The sequence below is a fragment of the Camponotus floridanus genome, unplaced genomic scaffold, assembly GCF_003227725.1.
Source record: "Camponotus floridanus strain SB8 unplaced genomic scaffold, Cflo_v7.5 scaffold28, whole genome shotgun sequence".
Classification (NCBI taxonomy): Eukaryota; Metazoa; Arthropoda; class Insecta; order Hymenoptera; family Formicidae; genus Camponotus; species Camponotus floridanus.
In genome coordinates this window covers 2,464,636-2,488,349 of record NW_020229414.1, presented here as the reverse complement: position 1 = coordinate 2,488,349, position 23,714 = coordinate 2,464,636, and the positions used below count along the sequence as shown (strand labels likewise).

The following is a 23,714-nucleotide window of genomic DNA, read 5'->3' as shown; positions in this document are numbered from 1 at the left end:
TGCATCGTTATACAAATAGTGAGAGCGGTATTTTACTTTCGAGTCTCTCCGAATGACAAGCAAGTTCGTCCATGCTTCTTCATCTGCTTTGAGACAACCTTTCAATCTATGTAAAAAAATTTTAATGTAGAAATATTAATAATAATAATATTAATAATAATATATTATTAATGATAATAATAATAATATAATATTAATAATAATAATAATAATACACAGAACAAAATAAGTGTCAAATCAAAATTTATATACTTAAATTAACGCGTTCATTGTTTCGTGTATACGCAACAATTTATAATCTTCTTAGAAGAATTTAATAATTTTAAATTTCAACAATATTATAGTCTTATTTTAATATTATAATTGTCATCTCAAGAATATATAATTATTTGATTCTACTTTAAGAAAATTATAATTTTTGATTTAAAAATATTATTTTCTATCTAACATTGTTTCTTTTTCATTTGAGAAAATTAAATCTTAAATCATAAGAATATATTTTTTTCGATTGAACTATATAAAATGGCTTCATTCGAGTAAGCAATTATTCAAGCAATTATATTTTTCTTTAATTAACGCGATATAATCTCATTTCAAGATTTCCATGTTAGAACTAAATATATTTTCAAAACAAGAATGTCCTTTTTTTCTGTGTATAATATTAATATTAATAATAATATAATATTAATAATAATAATAATAAAATATTAATAATAATAAAATAAAATAACAATAATATAATATTGTATTAATAATAATAATTATAATAATAATATTAATATTAATTAATATAATTAAATATTAGTTAATATTATAATATTTTTATTACAAAAATATAATATTAATATTATATTAATAATTATAATAATATAATATTAATAATAATATCTCTTTAATATTATAATTAATATTAATTGAGAATAAAAAAATATATTAATGAAGAAAGGAAGGAAGTTTACCATCTTAACATTAATTTTAAAAATTTATAAAATTCTTTTGCTTCAGCAGACGCCAATATAATTCGAGTAAATTCTTTTGCAATAATATACATCAGTTTTTAATGATTTCATTTGCAAAATGCGAGGGCAATACCATAATTTCATCCGCAATTGCTGTTCCTCGTGCGATGAGACGAGGCCGAGGTCTCGTTAATGCAACACACACTGTAGAGACGTGTTACGGGACAATGCTATGAGGAAGACGAGATCGTTTCGCGATAAAGAGACCGGGGCAGCGCCGGGTCCGGTCGGGATGATTGGGCCCGATCCGATGCGTTTGTCGGAACCGTGCAAGATCGAGCCGAGCGCAAACCCCATGTGATTTTGACGCTATCGATTGCAAATGATTTATGAGGAATTACGCGCCCTCGCGCGGAACGGACGTTAATGGCGTTTTGAGGGCGCGTAATTACGCCAAGACACATCCAGCGATCGGTACCGGGATCGTAGCCGGAAGTGCTCTAATGTAAGTCGCATCTCCGGATCGATCGCGCAGACGTCGATACCGAGGAGAGATGCAGGTGGTCTCATTACTGACAAAAGCTCCAATTGAGCGATAGATGAGAGGATTATAAGCAAAATTATATACGATAGATGAGGGAATTATAAGCTGTAATAATCGAAAGTCGAAGCAAGTCTGTAATTGGTGCTTATCGATTTGATTAAAATGATTCTATGGTATAAAATAAAAAAAAACCATTTTTATATCACATTTGTTCAAATACACGGCTACTTTTTGATTTTTAAATTAGCTTTACGTCTATAAATAACGGATTTTTAATTTTGCATTATTTATGCGCAAGAATTTATTGTGAAATTTCGCTGGTAGAATGTAAACTGGGACGATATAAATGTCAGAGTCACTGTCTAGATTTATGCGCGACACAGTTGCTTATATTACGAGACTATATAATGTCTACATTTACGAGAAACTGCCGTTTGCACGCTTTTCACGTGAATATTTATATGCAATTGTATCCACACGCGTTATCGTAATCGCGACTGATATCATAAACCGGTTATTATAGCTGATATACTATCGTGAGCATTATCGAATCATCGTCTAAGATCATTTTATCGTCGCGAAAATCTGTAAATAAAGTCATGAGAAGATTCATATGACTATTGATCGTGACATACGATACTAAAAATCATTTTATATTAATTACATTATAAAATAAAATAATATAAACTATTATAAAAAATATTATAAAATAAAATATAAAATAAAATATTTTATTTCTTTGTTTTTAATACAAAAAAATATGTTTACTAAGAATAGATTATTAGTCAGTTCATTTTTCGTTTTTTTAAGTAATAATTTTCTTCAACAAAGAATATATTCTTAATAATAATCTTAAAATATACTCATCACAAGTGTTAGAAAATCTCATTATCGTGTACTCAAAAGAGAAATTTATTTTCTCTTCAAGAATATTATAAAGTTGTATCAAAGAAAAATCAAACTTACTTTATGTCAACTCTTATAATAAGCAAACCAACTTTTTGTTTTAATTTAATATTCTTGAATAAAATAGTGCACTTACTAAAATTCAGAATATATTCAATTAAATTTAATGCTTGTGGTAAACTTACATTTGCGGATATACAAACTCATGATATACTTAAAATAAATAATATTTACTTGAATACGGTATACATTTTTCTCTGTGTATTGATCATGATATACGATAATAAAAATCATTTTATATTAATTATATTATAAAATAAAATATTATAAAATAAAATATAAAATAAAATACTATAAAATATTATTAAAAATATTATAAAATAAAATATAAAAGAAAATATTTTATTTCTTTAGTACACAGAGAAAAATATCATTCTATTGCCAAGAAAAGCGATCGGTCAGTTTATTTTTCTTTTTTTAAGTAATACTTTTCTTCGACAAAGAATGTATTCTTGATAATAAAATATTTACTTGAATACAGTATACATTTTTCTCTGTGTATTAATAAAACATATTTTTGAATTGAAAAAAGATTCGTGTAAAAAGCAGGCGTCGAAAGTAATGGAAAGGCAATTTAAATGTTAATGGAGGAGACTTTTAAATTTGAAGATTAATGTAAACAGCGGACGCTGCAAATAATGGAAAGGCAATAATCTCCTCGGGATATATTCACGCACATTTATCTCACGCGAAAACGAAGGAGAAAACGATCGACGGAGCGTTTCGCGGTTTGATCTTGACGGATTTACGGGCGTTTTGTAGACCGACATGCGATTCGACATTCGAGAAACGACATCGCCGTCAATGTAATAGCATGTGAAAAGCCTATACGTATCAGCCTTTCGTATCGCATTCAACGACGATAGCGTCGAGAGCAATTAAATAATTTATACCCAAAGCGTTTTACTCCCCGCGCATATATAAAGTAACCGCAAGGAGCCCATCTATTGCGCCGCAAGCGACTTTCTCGCAGAGAGTAACAGAGATTGCAAGCTAACGCGCCTCCCGAGTGGACAGCGCGGCCTTAAGAATTGCTTAACAAGATGGCACGGCGATAATTTCGACTATGCGATGCACGTTGGTCGTCGGAAGGGAACGTTTAACCGGACGATTATCTTGTCACGTCGGTTGTTTAATAATCGTAAAGCCTCGACGACTCCGATGCGGCGAGAGGGAAGAGCCTACGGATTTAACTTCCTCTCGAAATGGCCTCGCCACGGGCTAACGGTAAGATACCCGGGGCACGCCTGGTGCAAGAAAGCGCGCGAGAAAGTTGAAAAAAGACGAAGGAAAAAATTGCAAAATCTATTTAGCCGCGGCCGCTCGGTTCGCCGAGAGGCACAAGTGCTTCCTCTAATTTGTCACGAGTCTTAACGAGTATTCGTTGCCGAGGGATTCTCCGAGAGGGAATCGTGGGAGAAAGAGAGAGGGAGAGAGGAAGAGGTAAACATACTACATAACTTTAGCACGAGTCCGATTCGCGTATCGAACGATATCGCGTTGATACGCGCGATCGTTCCATCATCAATTATACCAGGGGTGGTTCGTTCCCTCCTCATCTACCCTTGTCGGGGATTTCATTTCTATTTCTGGTTTTCGCGATCACGAGGCCATCCATCAAAGACGCGAGACAACCGACTTTCCCCGATCAATCGCTCGAGCGAAAAGAGACTGGTAGACAAATAAGATAAGATAATATTATTTTTTCGCTTTTCATTAAAAAAATAAATAACGATAATTATATGCTTGAAACCTTCCTTGATTAATAAGAAATTAATGTGCAAAAGATGATATCGAAATACGTTGTAATTATCGAGAATATCCATTACAATCAAGTCCGAGATGAAACGCGTACTCCCTCCGTCTCTTTGCCAACCGTAGGTTGACAGCAGGAGGGAAAAAGGAGAAGGGGGCGAGAAAGTAACCCCGTATCACCTAGTGAAATCGACGAGGAAGTTTCTCTCGCGCGGAATCCTGCCCCTTTGAAAAACGAAAGACGACCCCGCTCTCGGCATCGATAGTTTTATTCGCGATCCGCGGCATTTGTTCGGCACGTATCGCGAAATCGTTTCGGTTCGTTAAGCCGATCCTTATTTCAGCCATCTTTATCGATCTCGATGGCGTACTCGCGATTCTTCCCGTCCTCCCCGACCCTTCCTCGGGCCCTCGTTTCGAGGACAAAAATCCGAGGAGCAGCATCCAGCATCGCGACAACCGCCGCATCCTTGCCGCGGTTCACCGACCCGCACACGCCCTCCCCTCCCGTCCCCTCCCGCTGCAGCCTCCTCCCTTTTCCTCTTCCCTACCCAGGCGCATTTATTGTGCATCGTACTGCGTCCGTGCACGCGCGACCCGCAGTTTCTACACTCGTATAATTCAATCTGCGCATTGTTCGCCAATCGTTGATCGCCGCTTACCCCAGACATCGCCTATTGGCATAATTGATTCATTTAATCATGCTCCGAGGAGGAGGAAGGAACGAGATGACTACTTGTCCAATTATCCGCCAACAGACCCTCGCGATCGAATCTTTCAGCGCGAAGCTGTCAAATATGATTTTTAACAAACTGTTAAATATGATTTTTAACAATCGACTTATGTGTTTTTCGCATAGTGTCATGGGAAATAATAAGTTATTAATAAGTTTGAAATTTTCACAGCGTTAATTCTGATTGATTAGGTATCAAAATTATTAATTGCGGTACGTTAAGATGAACATATGATTTTTAACAAAGTGACATATGACACTTTTTTGCCGGCTCATGTATTTTTCGCAAAACGTCATGGGAAATAATAATTTAATAATAAGTTTGAAATTTTCATAGCGTGAATTCTGATTGATTAGGTATCAAAATTATTAATTATGATACGTTAAGGTGAGCATATGATTTTTAACAAAGTGACATATGACATTTTTTGCCGGCTCATGTATTTTTCGCAAAACGTCATGGAAAATAATAATTTACTAATAAGTTTGAAATGTTCACAACGTGAATTCTGATTGATTAGATATCAAAATTATTAATTGCGGTACGTTAAGATGAGCATATGATTTTTAACAAAGTGACATATGACACTTTTTTACCAGGTCATGTATTTTTCGCATAGTGTCGTGGGAAATAATAATTTAATAATAAGTTTGAAATTTTCACAGCGTGAATTCTGATTGATTAGATATCAAAATTATGAATTGCCGTACGTTAAGATGAGTATTTTATGAAATTATACGCTAATTAATTGAAATGGTTCCTGCATATTAACCTATTTTTGTAATTACGTCTACAAGCGCGAACCGCTGCAGCGATCAATTAGCATATTAAACTGATATGCAAAATAATGTAACAACGTCAATGAAACGAATGATGAAACGCAATCTACTTGGTTATAATTGCTAATTGAAATTAATTACCGCGAATAATGGTTCTTGATGATCGAGTGATTCTATTTTTAAAAAATGTAACCCATTTTCTTCGCGAAAGGTTGCCTCTTCCGGCAACGATTATCGCAAAGGAAAAGGGGGTAAATAATGAAAAATTGAACCGTCTATGTAAATCGCAGGCGATTCACAGGCAATTATCGTTTCGCGTGCAGAATACACGAAGAGCGTAACGTCGTTTTAAGTTCATTACGCGTGCGAAATACCCCACGATGCAAGAGCCCGTTCCTTTCCGATTATTATTCCGTTTCGCGTTCAGCGGAAATGACGAGGGGAGGTAAGCGCGGTACATCGAGAGCGACGCTCTAATTAAAAAGACGAATGATTGATAGATAGCGCGGGTTACAGGCCAGCGAGGCGCCATAGATTCAGTGCAATCGAAAAAAACGATCGTAGCGTAACACTTTCAATTTTCTCCAGAGACCAAATCTCTTCATCTCCGACCAATTCAATTTAGATATATGATCGCGATGAATATATGACGTCATTAAGCGACTGATCGATAAATTGCAATTGGCCTAATTACGCTTCGTCGATATATCTCACGAAATCCTCTGCGAGGACCCAAAAGGAGACTCGCAAAAAATGTTCGCCTCCTCGATGGAGAAGGTGCTAATTAAATTTTCCCGTTTAAATGTAGCCTTTTAGAGGCGGATGCTGGTCGCTACAAGATGCAATTTACAACGTTATGTAATAATAATATAATTATTGTATAAATTATACAATTATTATATAATTATTATATAATTATTATTTATTATTATATTATTTATATTTATTTATTATATTTATTATTATATTTATTATAATTATATATTTATATATATATTTAATTATATATATTTATTTAAATATATATTTAATTATTAATTTAATTATGTATATTTAATTATATATTATTATATATTTAATATTTATTATTATTATATATTTATTTATTATTACATAATAATTATATAATAATTGTATTATTATTACATAACGTTATATAATAATAATACAATTATTATAATTATTATATTATTATATAGCGTTATATAATTGATAAATAACGCATTAACTCTGCGATCGAAGGGATTCTGGTATAACTCAAGACGCGCCTCGGATGCGTTTCCCCCGACATTCGACCGGAACGCGCGGCGACCGCGCCCTCCGACACCGATGCCATCCTTAACTGTACATGCGGTCCGATTTTATAATTCGTTATATATTATACACGATCCGGTATGGAACGAGCGCCGTAAATCCCGTGTGCTGTTGACCCGAGGCGCGCTGGACCGAGACCGGCGGCTGCGGCGGCTCGCGGACCCGCACGGACGGCAGATATTCTCGGACGGTCAACCGGAAGTAATTAAGGTTTCGACAGAGAATCTCCTTGCGGATAAACGCTACGTGGCATGGCCAAAAAGAGCGACGCCGAGCGAGAGAGAGAGAGAGAGAGAGAGAGACCTTCGTCGGGAAATTAACGTTACATCTCCCTCTCCCTCCTTCTCTTAAATATCACCTCGATATGGCCTCGACGGATCTCGGTGCCCCGTTAACGATTTAATATACCGCCTCGCATCCTTCGATACTATAATATCCCGCGGTACGATGCGGGTATCCTGGCGGTGTGTAGGCAGCCGCAACCCTTCGCCTCTCGTAATTTTATCCCGGCTTTCGACAACTTCCGCGCGACCCGGACGATTATACCTGGCTGGCTGCAAAACCTTGCGCTGATCGGGAAGTACTTTTGACGTATCGCGTTCGCAAAAACGTATATTCCGCGCGATATAATGAGTAATCCCCGAGATTGTTTGACGTGTAACCCAGTCTAAGAATATCCCGCGCCGACTTGCGTAATGCCTTTCATAAAGGCCCCCACGTCGCGAGATTAGCTCGCCGCGTGATTCTCCATCGGATCGGATCGATCTTATCGCGCATTTAAACGTTTCCGCGATAAGCCGGGCGCGCGTCTTCTCTTTGGCGAGCGTTCAATTATTTAATCGACTTCCCATGTTCAATGGACAGCAATATCCTGGGGTATTCGAGCGCGCGATCGTCGAAAGAGAGATCCCGCGGTGAGAGATAACTCGGTTATAATTCCGTACCGTGTCTGTAAAAACGGACGCGTATGACTCACTTCCTCTGTTCTCCTAGGCAGGTACATTTATTTTTTGCCGCCAACTTTATTTCCTCTTCTACATCGTGCGTTATATACATACAGGGTGTTTAGTGAGTGCGACAAATTTTACGAGATGATTCTTTGTCGAAAATTAAGAGGGCTTTTTCGTACAAACATATACTCCTACATTCCCCCCTGTGGAGTTGTACTACTCCAAAAATGGGGATAAAAATTAGTTTTTATTTTTTTTCTCAAATTTGGAACAAGTTAAAGAAATGAAATTAGGTGGATATTTTCTACCCATAAGAAGGTTATTTATTAATATTCTCTTCAACCTCTCGTATTGTAAGCAATCCCTATTTCAATTTTTTATAAGAACTTTTTAATGGGCTGGTATATGATTATTTAAAAATATGCATTAAAAAGTTTGATTTATTTAGAAACTTTTTTATTTCTTTTATGCACTGAGAAAAAAATTTGATTGCATTAATTAGAATTCTGGTAGATTCAAAGTATGTCTATGGGAAAATGGACGAACCAGAATTCTTGTAGGAATTACCAGATGAATCTGATTAATTTCTTCCTGTTCAATTTATCAATCTTTTTGTTAATAATACTAAATTTACTTCAAAAATAGCATCTGTGTCTATGTTTAATTAATATAACAAAAAGTTTTATAGATCCAACTAGAAAATACTAAATCCTTCACTGAGAAAAAAATTTGGTTGCATTAATTAGAAATCTGATAGATTCAATCAGTATGTCTGTTGGAAAATGGACGAACTAGAATTCTTGTAAGAACTACCAGATAAATATGATTAATTTCTTCCTGTTAAATTTATCAAATTTTTTCGTTAATAATAGTAAACTTACCAGCACCAAATCATCTAAAATTTTTTCCATTTAATTTCAAAAATCTGTTTAATATTTTCAATTCCAACAAGATTATTAGATAAATTCAAGCCAGATTATTGAATAAATTATTTTAAATTCAGTTTGTTAGAAATTAAACTTATAAACTCAGTGCGGGATCTCTGAAAACTTTAGATTCGCGCGGGAAGAAATGTCAACACTTTAAGTTCATTCACTAGAAGAAGAAGGAAATCTGTTATTGTTGCAATGGAATTCTTTCTCGCAATTTTTCCTACGAAAAATTCCTCGATATCTGATTATTTTACCAAAGTTCGCGAATGACAAGCGTACGCGAGGAAGAAACGAACTCGCGATTCATTAATTTCATCCCGCGAAGATCGGGGGCCACGTCTTGCCAGCTCCGAGATTAAACAATTTTTCTCAGTGTGTTTTTCATAAAATCAGTAGTTTTCAAGAAAGAAAATCAAACACGTTATCATGCATGGTACGATGTTAAATAGCATAGGTCTTGAATTACGAGAAGTTAAATTTTAAAATAAAATTAGAATAAATGTTTGAAAAATTGGAACAAAAACAAAATTATAATAAAAACCTAAAGATCTAAAAAATAAAAACCTAACTTTTTACTCCTATTTTTGAAGGAGTGCAATTCTACAGAGAGGGATGTAGAAGTTTATATTTATATGAAAAACTCGCCTTAATTTTCGACAAAGAATCATCTTCTAAAATTTTTCGCAACACGCTGAGTTTCTTAATAAATGCGAAAATACATATAAGCTTAAGCACTATTATTGCAATTAAATCATTATAATAATAGGCGCTCGTAACAAAACGAAGCGACTAACAGTAAATGTTATTACACCTCTTTCTTTCTCTTTTAACCGGAGTACCGTTGACGCTTAAACTTCACTTTTCTAACAGTACTCGGGCCAGTGGTACGCATTTATAATAAATGCGAGAATATTCAATTTACGCGGGGAATATATAATATACGCGATTGTAATGACGTCGTTACGATCCCGTAGCGAGCGGTGTCGAGTCTCGATTACAATTATCGCTTTTACGCAATTATTGTTGACGAGTCTATTAATTTAATCCTTGATCTTTCACGCAGATTACGCATCCGGTGCGTGTCCCAGGGTATGTCCGCCGAGCGGCGAACCCGTTTGCGGCAGCGACGGTATCATATACGCGTCGCAGTGTGAAATGCGGAAGAAGATGTGCGGAAAAGGTAAGATATACTTTTAATTATAACAGTTGTATGCAGTACACCACACACGCACACATGAATACATCGTATACACGTGCTCCGGTTCGCTAGCCGTGAGATTATAATCTCTCTCTCTTTCCGAGAGACGTCTGTCGCGGACATGTATCGCACTGCAAGCGATTTCGTATCCCGTTTTGCAAATGAATCGACCGTAAAAGAATAGCGCGCGAGTCCATTAGTACACAGAAAAAAAATAAGTGTCGAATCAAAATTTATGTACTTAAACTAACGCGTTCATTGTTTCGTATATATGCAACAATTTATAATCTTCTTGGAAGAATTTAATAATTTTAAGTTTCAACAATATTATAGTCTTATTTTAATATTGTAATTGTCACTTCATGAATAATAATTATTTAATTCTACTTTAAGAAAATTATAATCTTTGATTAAAAATGTTATTTTCGATCTAACATTGTTAAATCAAAGATTATAATTTTCTTAAAGTAGAATTAAATAATTTTATATTCTTGAGGTGACAATTACAATATTAAAATAAGACTATAAAATTGTTGAAATTTAAAATGATTAAATTCTTCTAAGAAGGTTATAAATTGTTGCGTATATACGAAACAATGAACGCGTTAGTTTAAGTATATAAGTTTTGATTTGACACATTTTTTTGTGTGTATAAGCTTACGGGAAAATTGTAAAAATGTTATTTTCGATCTAACATTGTTTTGATCTAACATTGTTTTGATCTAACATTGTTTCTTTTCCATTCAAGAAAATTAAATCTTAAATCATAAAAATATATTTTTCTCGATTGAACTATATAAAATGACTTCATTCGAGTAAGCAATTATTCAAGCAATTACATTTTTCTTTAATTAACGCGATAAAATCTCATTTCAAGATTTCCATATTAAAACTAAATATATTTTCAAAACAAGAATGCTCTTTTTTCCCGTAAACTTATACACACAAAAAAATGTGTCAAATCAAAACTTATATACTTAAACTAACACGTTCATTGTTTCGTATATACGCAACAATTTATAACCTTCTTAGAAGAATTTAATCATTTTAAATTTCAACAATTTTATAGTCTTATTTTAATATTGTAATTGTCACCTCAAGAATATACAATTATTTCATTCTACTTTAAGAAAATTATAATGTTTGATTTAAAAATGTTATTTTCGATCTAACATTGTTTCTTTTCCAAGAAAATTAAATCTTAAATCATAAGAATATATTTTTCTCGATTGAACTATATAAAATGACTTCATTCAAGTAAGCAATTATTCAAGCAATTACATTTTTCTTTAATTAACGCGATAAAATCTCATTTCAAGATTTCCATATTAAAACTAAATATATTTTCAAAACAAGAATGCCCTTTTTTCCCATAAGCTTATACACACAAAAAAATGTGTCAAATCAAAACTTATATACTTAAACTAATGCGTTCATTGTTTCATATATACGCAACAATTTATAATCTTCTTACAAGAATTTAATAATTTTAAATTTCAACAATTTTATAGTCTTATTTTAATATTGTAATTGTCACCTCAAGAATATATAATTATTTAATTCTACTTTATGAAAATTATAATCTTTGATTTAAAAATGTTATTTTCGATCTAATGTTGTTTCTTTTCCATTCAAGAAAATGAAATCTTAAATCATAAAAATATATTTTTCTCGATTGAACTATATAAAATGACTTCATTCAAGTAAGCAATTATTCAAACAATTACATTTTTCTTTAATTAACGCGATAAAATCTCATTTCAAGATTTCCATATTAAAACTAAATATATTTTCAAAACAAGAATGCCCTTTTTTCCCGTAAGCTTATACACACAAAAAAATGTGTCAAATCAAAACTTATATACTTAAACTAATGCGTTCATTGTTTCATATATACGCAACAATTTATAATCTTCTTACAAGAATTTAATCATTTTAAATTTCAACAATTTTATAGTTTTATTTTAATATTGTAATTGTCACCTCAAGAATATACAATTATTTCATTCTACTTTAAGAAAATTATAATGTTTGATTTAAAAATGTTATTTTCGATCTAATGTTGTTTCTTTTCCATTCAAGAAAATGAAATCTTAAATCATAAAAATATATTTTTCTCGATTGAACTATATAAAATGACTTCATTCAAGTAAGCAATTATTCAAACAATTACATTTTTCTTTAATTAACGCGATAAAATCTCATTTCAAGATTTCCATATTAAAACTAAATATATTTTCAAAACAAGAATGCCCTTTTTTCCCATAAGCTTATACACACAAAAAAATGTGTCAAATCAAAACTTATATACTTAAACTAATGCGTTCATTGTTTCGTATATACGCAACAATTTATAATCTTCTTAGAAGAATTTAATAATTTTAAATTTCAACAATTTTATAGTCTTATTTTAATATTGTAATTGTCACCTCGAGAATATATAATTATTTAATTCTACTTTAAGAAAATTATAATCTTTGATTTAAAAATGTTATTTTCGATCTAATGTTGTTTCTTTTCCATTCAAGAAAATTAAATCTTAAATCATAAGAATATATTTTTCTCGATTAAATGAGCGAGCTTTTCAATTACAATCGCGGAAATAGCGCGACCTTCATTCGCCGATCTCGCGCGATAAAGAGTACGTATCATGTCGTATCCCCCTTTCCCCTCCTTCGCGATAGCAACGGTCAATGGTAACGAGGATCCGTTTCTTTCGCGCGAAATAGATGACGGCGATAAATTATGCATCCTTGCGCAAAACGAATCGCGATCTCCTAGAGCGTCGAAACGAACTATTTATGCGTTCGAGTAGCATCGGGTGATTTGTTCGTTCGCGAATCAACGAGAGGAAGAGAGAGAAAGAGAGAGAAAGAGAGAAAAAGAGAGAGAGAGAGAGAGAGAGATAGGGATCTTGTACACGCACACTTGCACATATCCGCGAGGATCTCGTTTCGCGCTTGATGACCGCGCGAAATCTATCTGCGTATCTCATTATTTTGCCGTCGCCGTGTCGCTCATTTAGGCGTAACCGTGGTCACGGACAAGACGGCTTGCCTGAGGTCATCCGGTAGCAAGTGCGAGCACCGCTGCCCAGGCGATCAGGATCCGGTGTGCGGCACCGATGGGCGTACCTACCTCAACAAGTGCATGCTCAGGGTGGAGATCTGCCGGGTTGGGATCGAGCTGTCTCACCTCGGGCCGTGTAACAATATTTCGGCCCACAGGGAGAACTGCCCGGTCTCGTGCGACTACGCGCCTCTCGACGGACCGGTTTGCGGAAGCGACGGAAACGTCTACAAGTCCACGTGTCAAATGAAGCTGCTCACTTGCGGGTGAGTCAAGAGTCGATTTTTTCGGGCTGAGTGATTTTTAAAATTTTTTAAAATTTTTTAAAATTCTCTTCCTCGCCCGCAAAATTAAATTCCCCTACTCGTATCTATTTTTTATGTTTTCCATGTTAAAATATTACCGATTCCTCACAAATCATAATTCAATAGACGGTGTTTTTACCGTTTTTACACTGAGAAAAATCGTTTGTGATATTTATTGTACAATTTTACATTACATATATATGTATATATATATATATATATATATATATATATATATTTATTACAATTTATATACATATATATATATATATATATATATATATATTATAATTTTATATGACAATTTTATATATGATATATATATATATATATATATATATATATATATATATGACAGTGACAGTACAATTTTTTCAAATGCTATATATATTTTTATATAGCTTTGGTTACAAACAAAATTATTACTGCAAACAACTGTAAACAAAATATTATCTTCTGTATTAAAAATTTAGATTGTTAAAACTAAAAAGTGCATAAATAGAAATTAAATGAATCTATACAAGCGAAGCAAAGTAGAAAATTTTAAACTCAAAATTTTAAAGCAAAAATTACGCATTTTTAATTTATTTTAAAAATTTTTTCATCGAGAAATACAAATCTCGAAATTTTTCTTTATTTAAAACCGATGACAAGTTCGAAGAAATACACTTACACTGAGAAAAATCGTTTGATTGTATCAACAAGACGTATATGATTGAAGGTATTTTGGTTAAATCAAACAAGAATTTCTAGTTATCATGATAAGGCTCGATTTTTTATAACTAGAACGTTTAATAGATTTTACTATAAGGACTTGGTTAGTATTTTCTGGTTGAATCTATAAAATTTCTTGTTGCATTAACTTCTTTACTTGCCGCTAGGCAAGCCATTCTGAACTTTCCTCGTATTAAATATTTGCTATGAAATGTATATAGAGAAACTAGTATTAACATTAAATCCAAAGTATATTTGTTTTTCTCTTACGAGCAGTAGTGCCAAAAAGAGGACGCTAGCTCTCTGATTGTGTGTCTTTGAGCTGCATCCTCTTCTTGCAACACTGTTTATCAGTTTAATTTCTGACAAACTGAACTTAAAATAATTTATTGAATAATCTCGATTAAATTTATGCAATAATCGTGTTGAAATTCAGAATATTAAACAGACTTTTGAGATTAGATGGAAAAAAATTTAGACGACTCGGTGCTGGTGAGTTTAGTATTATTAATCCGAAAATTTGATAAATTTAACAGGAAGAAATTAATCAGATTCATCTGGTAATTCCTACAAGAATTCCGATTCGTCCATTTTCCAACAGACATACTGATTGAATCTATCAAAAACTGAACTTAAAATAATTTATTGAATAATCTGGATTGAATTTATGCAATAATCGTGTTGGAATTCAGAATATTAAACAGACTTTTGAGATTAGATGGAAAAAAATTTAGACGATTCGGTGCTAATGAGTTTAGTATTATTAATCCAAAAATTTGATAAATTTAACAGGAAGAAATTAATCAGATTCATCTGGTAATTCCTACAAGAATTCCGATTCGTCCATTTTCCAACAGACATACTGATTGAATCTACGAAAAACTGAACTTAAAATAATTTAATGAAAATTCAGAATATTAAACAGACTTTTGAGATTAGATGGAAAAAAATTTTAGACGACTCGGTGCTGGTGAGTTTAGTATTATTAATCCAAAAATTTGATAAATTTAACAGGAAGAAATTAATCAGATTCATCTGGTAATTCCTACAAGAATTCTGATTCGTCCATTTTCCAACAGACATACTGATTGAATCTACCAGAAATTTAATTAATGCAACCAGATTTTTTTTTCAGTGCACTGTTTTCTAACAAACTGAATTTAATTTATTCAGTAATCTGGATTGAATTTATACAATAATCGTGTTGGAATTCAGAATATTAAACAGACTTTTGAGATTAGATGGAAAAAAATTTAGACGATTCGGTGCTAATAAGTTTAGTATTATTAATCCAAAAATTTGATAAATTTAACAGGAAGAAATTAATCAGATTCATCTGGTAATTCCTACAAGAATTCCGATTCGTCTATTTTCCAACAGACATACTGATTGAATCTACCAAAAACTGAACTTAAAATAATTTAATGAAAATTCAGAATATTAAACAGACTTTTGAGATTAGATGGAAAAAATTTTAGACGACTCGGTGCTGGTGAGTTTAGTATTATTAATCCAAAAATTTGATAAATTTAACAGGAAGAAATTAATCAGATTCATCTGGTAATTCCTACAAGAATTCTGATTCGTCCATTTTCCAACAGACATACTGATTGAATCTATCAAAAACTGAACTTAAAATAATTTATTGAATAATCTGGATTGAATTTATGCAATAATCGTGTTGGAATTCAGAATATTAAACAGACTTTTGAGATTAGATGGAAAAAAATTTAGACGATTCGGTGCTAATGAGTTTAGTATTATTAATCCAAAAATTTGATAAATTTAACAAGAAGAAATTAATCAGATTCATCTGATAATTCCTACAAGAATTCCGATTCGTCCATTTTCCAACAGACATACTGATTGAATCTACCAAAAACTGAACTTAAAATAATTTAATGAAAATTCAGAATATTAAACAGACTTTTGAGATTAGATGGAAAAAATTTTAGACGACTCGGTGCTGGTGAGTTTAGTATTATTAATCCAAAAATTTGATAAATTTAACAGAAGAAATTAATCAGATTCATCTGGTAATTCCTACAAGAATTCTGATTCCATTTTCCAACAGACATACTGATTGAATCTACCAGAAATTTAATTGATGCAACCAGATTTTTTTCTCAGTGTAATCTCGTAAAACGTAACTACCCTGCGGGAAGGAAGAGTTTATTCTAACATAAAGCTAGTCCCCGGCCGCAAAACGATTTTGACTTTTTCCCTTCACAGCCAAGGCGTCGTGCGTACGAATAAGAAGCACTGCCAGACCACAAGACATTGTCGTGAATCGTGCTGGCGTGGTGCCAAGCCTGCCTGCGGTAGCGACGGTATTTTGTACTCGAACACCTGCAAAATGCGGGCGAAGAACTGCGGGTAAGTCTGCGGATCCGACCAAGTACGACCGACCAAGATCGTCCCCGAGGGACTTTCTCTCTTGCAGAGATTTCGCGGGATCTCGTAATCCTACTTTACCCCGCGTTCCCTATTTTTTTCCTTCCACTTGATCATTCAAGAATCGCTTTTTTTCGTATACTCTTTGTGTTATAAGAGTGTATCTCCCCTTGTGTAATTTAAAGAACACTCGAGTTGCCCTTCGTTCCTCCCTCCACCGAGATTTCTCTCTAAATATTACATGCGATTTGATGCGGGATGTAAAGTCTGATATACGTGACTTAAAGTTTCTCGACATCCTGATTTTTCCTTCAACGAGTAGCTCGGAATTTTATAATCCTATTGTGACTTTTTACATCGAAATTTTATTAATTGGATCGCGAAACTCTCGTCAAGTTCTATGATGTTAATCGAAGCGTGCTTTCCAGGAAACACGTCTTCGAAGTTCCAATGTCATTCTGCATATCTCGGGAACGAACGTCCGGAAGCAACGCGTGTCCCTTGGATTGCAAAAACGAGGCGGAGGTATCGGTCTGCGGATCGGATGGGAACATATACAGGAACGAATGCGAGATGCAAATGCTAAACTGCGGGTGTGTATTCATCATCAGCGCTGCTTCTCCTGGATAAGTAAAAATTGCTCGTGCTTCCTTGTCACGAGTAATCGATCGCCGGTCACGAATCTTTAGCAAAGTATTAATAATCGACAGGCATGCAAGAAGGAAGATAACGGTAGTTGACTTCGAGAAGTGTCGGGCTCGGCTAACGAAATGCATGAAGCAACAGCTGAGATGCGGAAGCGAGGTGGATCCGGTTTGCGGTAGCGATGCGAATACCTATCCAAATCAGTGCCATTTGAACGTAGCGGTTTGTTTGTAAGTTGTCTTCATCTCTCAGGAATAATGACCAATTTGCTTTTCAAATATCAAGATACGATAATCCTTCCAACGTGATCGTTTATCGTTTTCGAACTCGTTGCGAACGTCCGATCAACCGTAGACCAGCTAACTCTTTTTCAATATTTGATGCGTTTTTAGAAAGGGTATCCAATTGGCTCACGTTGGGGAGTGCACGACCTTGAAGGAGACCGAACAGTGCCCCGAAGATTGCGCCCAAGTACCCGAGGAACCAGTTTGTGGAAGCGATGGCAACGTTTATCGGTGATTAAGAATGTTATTCGGATTCCAGAAAGTCCGTTCCACGATTTTAGGAGCGCGATCCACCACAAAGTGGCCGTTCATTAGAGACCGACAAAAGACTTTGGACCCTTTCCAAAACTTGCTCTTCATCAATTTAAATTTCAGAGTTGCTTTTTTTTTCAAATAAAACGATCGCAAAATCCATGATATTATACCTGGTTATATCGAATGCAATATTTTCTAAATATTTAAACGGGTTTGAGTGTAAAATTCTTTTAGAGATTAAATGCGACTCGAATATAATGAAAAAAAAAAAAGAAAAAATCGCGAAAGGATCAAACAGCGGCCAATCCCTCCAAGTTTACGCGTTCACTGGTGCGTCATCTCGTATGCATTTATAGGTCCCTTTGCCATCTGCGGCGGGAGACTTGCGGCCAGAGGGTGGTTCAAGTTCCGGCGCAACATTGTCGCACCACCGCGCTCTGCAACCAGATCTGCAGCGGGGAACGTCAGTTTGTTTGCGGCTCCGATAATAAGCTCTATCGCAACGAGTGCGAGATGAAGAGGGACAATTGCGGGTAAGCCGCCTGACCGCATTTCAAGCATTTTATTTGCACAATATACCGGAGTTTTTTGTTTGAGTAAAATTACAGCGAGCCCTTTTAAACAATTAAACCCCTGATTCTCGAGAAAATCTGATCACATTTTTTTTTATTAATAATATCTGCTCTAGCAACTTTCGAGCGAACGATAAATAATAGCAAATAAATGAAATCGTTAATAGTAAAAGATATAAAAAGACAAACAAAATATGTAGTCTCGAGAAAAAGATTGCATTTAAAACTCGTATTTCGTTTTGTAAAATATTTAGATTTATTTAAAATTCTATAGATTACGAATGAAATTGCAAAATAAGCATTTTAATTAAATTTTCTTTTCAATTATTGCCCCAATTGAATCTTTCATTATTAAGAAAAGCAATTAAATTGTCTCAATAATCGTATCTTAACTTCAAGCATACAACTTTTATTCCCATTTTATACAGCACAAAAAAATTCTACCGCAATATAAAAATTTGATTACTTTGCTAAAAGTAGCTCAGCTGAGAGGCTACTTATTAACATTCAAATTAAATTATTCCTATTTATTTAAAAAAAGTCTAGAGAGAGCGGCATGTTTCGTGTCGCGCGTGTAATTTCATTGACCGCAATAGTAGCTTTTTCTCCCATATGCATAATACTTTCCATGCATGGAAACTTTCATTACGTCGGAATACATTTCTGAAGAGGGGAAAAGATTGTCTAAGAAACTCCGAGAAATGATTAATTCGAGTTAATAGTATCGCGTGCGATGAAAGGCCGTTTATTCGATTCAGCTGGAGAACCGTTTCATTACTTTTTTTTTCTTTCTTTTTCACGAAAATAATAAACTATCGGTACGTGTACCAGCAGGATGTTCTCGTGCCCGTTCAAGTACGCGAGAGGAAAGTATCCTACTTCGCGAACGTCAATTGGACACAATCGCCGTGCAATTTCGAAAGTAGAAATTATCGACGCCTTCGCGCGGCCTATATCCTCAAAGGAGTCATTTTCTATTCTCGATTGCTTTCTAACACTCACCGAATGTCCATCGTACGTCAAATAAAGAAACTAATACTCGGAAATTATGAAAATATTCGGGACAATTCGCGACACGAGTACTGATCCAAATCGTTCAACTCACGAATCATGCAATTGCTCTTTAACGCGCGAAGCGAGTTTAAGCTCGAATTTAACCAATTAAGCTTAACTTTGGTCTTCCTCTTTCCTCCCCTTGATTTAATGTTAATTTAAAAAAATAAATGGAAATTTTAAAAATTTAATTTAATTTTTAATTTAAAAAATTTCCACCTCAAATAGCGAGGGAAAATAAGCAATTAATAAATAATTTCCATTTTAGGAAACACGTGTACGTGGTACCTATGAAGAGATGCGTCCAAGGCTTCCTGTTTCGCGGCTGTCAAAAGATCTGTCCGCCTTATTACGATCCCGTATGCGGCACCGATGGCATGACGTATAGCAACGAGTGCTTCCTGGAGATCGAGAATTGCCGTAGCAGGAGTCTCGTCACGAAAAAGTATCACGGAGTGTGCGGCCAGCCGACGGAGGAGCCGAAAAATTATCTCTATTAAAACAGATGGGGCTAGCACGATGCGAGAGAGAGAGAAAAAAAAAAAGAGAGAAAAAGCGAGGAAAAAAATCACTCGACGAGATAATTTCGCTCGTATTTTTTCCGAATTCGGAAGCGACAAATGCTGTACATGTTCATTTATCATGTGTCGTCTCCAAGTATTTAATAATCGTTCGACAAATTCCGATCGATCGAGATCTGTATCGATCATTCGAAACTCTAGACGCGCGACGCGATAGAGAAATAATTTACGTGAGCTCGGGTGACAGCCGATCCGAAACGCTAAATTTCTATGGCGGAAAATGCGTTTGAGGGAAAACGAGCATCTTGCCAGTCCGGATTGTTGTCGTATTGTTACTGCTGTTTCTATGATAATTAATATTCATCGCGATTGCCGATTCTCTCCCCTTCTCGGAAATAATTCACGCGGGCAAAATGCTTCGCAAATCGCGCTATTGTATCCCGGGTAGAACATGAAACTCATAATGACATCATTATGACGTACTAAAAGTTACCTAAAAATCACCTAAAAGTCATTTTAGAAAAATCATGATATCATAATGATCTCGTTTGATATACTTTGGACAATGTTTTGGTGACTTATTTTTGATATTAAACAATTCTAGCGAACTCTGTTGAAGAATATATATACTTCGTGTATGAAATCTTAAGAATCAATCATAATAATATCATTTTTTATATATATATTACGCAACTACTTGTTTATTTAATTATTCATGTATATTTTAATTATATTTAAGCAACATAATCTTTTTAAAATTATATAATGCGATTATTGAACTTAAAAATTTATCATTCTTTTTGTCATCTTTGACTCATTTTTTAATCATTTTTGTTTAGGTCACTTTTAAGCGATAAATAAAATCATGATGACGTCATAATGATGTCATTATGAGTTCATGTTCTACCTGGGATGTCAAAGTTGACGAAGAATTGTTTATAGATTATGTATCCTTTTTCAAAAATTATCGTCTAAATTTTTTAACCGGGAAAGCAAAGGGGATGTCGCCAATTACGATATAGTCCCTTCGATATACTTCGCATATACTTGACGCGATATAGACTCATTATTATTTATTGTAGCATTAATCATTAAGCATGTGCGTTCTTTAACGCGATTTTTCATTTTCTTTTTTTTTTCCACAACTACGCCCGTCGTCCTAATTATGGCTATTAATGTATCGACACGGTGTTGCTAGAGAGTATTCTTATTCTAGGGGAATATTATGCTATTACATCTTCTTCCGATATGTGTGATGTGTGTTCATTTATTATTATTACTATTAAACTACATCATTGCAATCTTAATTTATTATCGAGCATGCGAGAATCATTCTTTTGTATATCGACACTAACTCTGTATACGCTTCCAATGTCAATAATAAATCATATATGTATATTTTAAGATACAAAAGAAGAGCAGCTGTGTGTAAAAAATTATACACGCGTAACGATCAGAAATATGACACGTCGTTCATTTCTATTTTTCGCGAGGATTAAGAAAATCATTCGTTTCTATTTTGTTTTTGCGAAGATTAAAAAAATCTGAAAAAAAATCAGAACGCGCAATCTCATCTGATCCTTCAACGCGTGTGAATGTGTGTGCGATAAATAAATTTTACTTACCAACTGGGTACATCGGCGCTGTGATACATCAGCTGTTCCGGCGCCAACTTCGGACCGCTGCCTCTTGGACAATTCACTTTCTCCAGCACTCGCACTCGCGAACATCGGAAAAATACTGCCAACGAACGCGAATTAACGGAGTATTTAACTACTTGATTAACACATCGATCACCTTGTCTGATAATCCCGCTCACACTCGCACGCGCGATACACTTTAGAGAAGTGTGAAACACGAGAAACGCGCAGCACGACGTTATCACGACGTTGTCTCGATCTTGACTGAATATGGCCGACTGCTTCGTCGATAACGCGCAACTTCACGCGGGTAACGTATCGACGCGTCCCGTCACGTTTCAGATTAATATGTCTTTCGTTACGCAAGATATGCACGTGGGTACGATTAAAATTTGGAATAGATCAATTACATACGTGATATTTATTCTTAATTTGAGTAACACTTTTTAACGATGCTTCGCGGATTCCACAGAAATAAGAGGAATGCGTAGCACGATAGTATCACTTCGACCTTGCGCTGACGCGACGTTAAATATGACTGACAGCTTGGTCGGTGACGTGTCGCCGAGAGCTGCGACCTCGTGCGGATAACGTATCGACTATAGATAAATAGAATATGTGCCAGTGTCTCTCCCCCCCTCCACTCATCGCCTGAGGAGATTCGAAACACGTATGTATATACACAATATTTAGTCTCGCCAATTTATTTTATTCGTATGTTTAATATTCTTTACGGAATTAATTCAATTTGTCAAATTATCTTAACTGTCATCTAACTTTATTAGATGTCTGACTGAATTGAACTGTTACGTCACATGCTTATATAATTACAAACATAATTTATTCTTAATGACATGAAAGCATAAAGAAATTTAAATGTAATTGGATAAATGATTCTTATAATATCTTCTAATATGATTGTGTCCCTAATAATTTGACAGTATTAATCCCATCGATCATTTCGTTTCTTGAATATTTACGAAAATCGATCGCGATATCTCACAAACGTCCAAATAACCGTGCGTAACATATTTGTAAATGACTATGAAAATATAACTAAACTTCTTGACTTCCGTCAGGATTGATATCAGTTTCGGAATTTCGAGTTTGTTTTGTACTACGAGAATCGAATTTAACGCTATCAATCACTATGCGAATCATCGCTTCGAAGTGAAAATAGCGTCAAACAGGGCGCGTTAAATACAGAGAACGAGAGAATATATCACGTAAGTTTATCTCTAAATATTAAACAAACGCGTAGCAATATCTATTAAATAATTAATGCTAAAACTGATATAATTATTATTACATTACCACACAATGTATAACTTTCATAAGAATTATTTATCTCGTTCTTGAGCTCTTTTACCACTCGAGTTACGATAATCTTGAATCGTGAGAATAAATATTGTTTGTAAATCAACGTCAAATATGACGAGTGTCGAAAAGAGAGTATCGAGATATGTAAACACAACACGTCACATCGTACTTTAGCGAATTATAAACATAATCTCGAGTGTGAAAATTCAGTCCACTGCCGTCCTTGGATAGGATCGAACGTATATGAAACGCGTGTTACGTGTGTCTTTCGTCTGGACTTTATTTTTTGAATTTAATTCGCTCTTTTAAGAGGATATTTTTTAAATTTAAAATACGATAATTTAATTACGATCAAAATAAATATCAAATCGTTATATTGCATACCTCCCCAGGTAGAACATGAAACTCATAATGACATCATTATGACGTCACTTAAAAGTTATTTTAGAAAAATCATAATCTCCTTTGATATACTTTTGGTAACTTATTTTTGATATTAAACAATTCTAGCGAACTCTGTTGGAGAATATATATACTTCGCGTATGAAATCTGAAGAATCAATCACAATATCATTTTCATATATATTACGCAATTGCTTGTTTATTTAATTATTCATGTATATTTTAACTATATTTAAGCAACATAGTCTTTTTAAAATTATATAATGCGATTATCGAACTTAAAAATTTGATTCTTTCTGTCATCTTGGACTCACTTTTTAATCATTTTTGTTCAGGTAACTTTTACGATAATGATAAATAAAATCATGATGACGTCATGAGTTTCATTCTACCTGGGTCGTTGAAAATT

The 23,714-nt window shown here is 34.1% G+C and overlaps 2 protein-coding genes across 2 annotated transcripts in view; one reads left to right on the top strand and one right to left on the bottom strand.

Moving 5' to 3' along the window:
* Positions 1-20,628, top strand: part of LOC105250882 (agrin) — a 45,719-nt gene extending 25,091 nt beyond the window's left edge. The window contains exons 2-9 of the mRNA XM_025409735.1: positions 9,997-10,113; positions 13,157-13,466; positions 16,452-16,595; positions 17,042-17,206; positions 17,324-17,488; positions 17,651-17,773; positions 18,154-18,330; positions 19,691-20,628. Of these exons, the coding sequence (XP_025265520.1) occupies positions 9,997-10,113; positions 13,157-13,466; positions 16,452-16,595; positions 17,042-17,206; positions 17,324-17,488; positions 17,651-17,773; positions 18,154-18,330; positions 19,691-19,922 (1,433 nt within the window). The 3' untranslated portion in view covers positions 19,923-20,628. The remainder of the gene's footprint in view (positions 1-9,996; positions 10,114-13,156; positions 13,467-16,451; positions 16,596-17,041; positions 17,207-17,323; positions 17,489-17,650; positions 17,774-18,153; positions 18,331-19,690) is intronic.
* Positions 1-21,952, bottom strand: part of LOC105250881 (apoptosis-resistant E3 ubiquitin protein ligase 1) — a 111,240-nt gene extending 89,288 nt beyond the window's left edge. Inside the window, exon 1 of the mRNA XM_025409732.1 lies at positions 21,569-21,952. The gene's annotated coding sequence lies outside the window, so the exon portion shown is untranslated. The remainder of the gene's footprint in view (positions 1-21,568) is intronic.
* Positions 21,953-23,714: the final 1,762 nt, after the last annotated feature.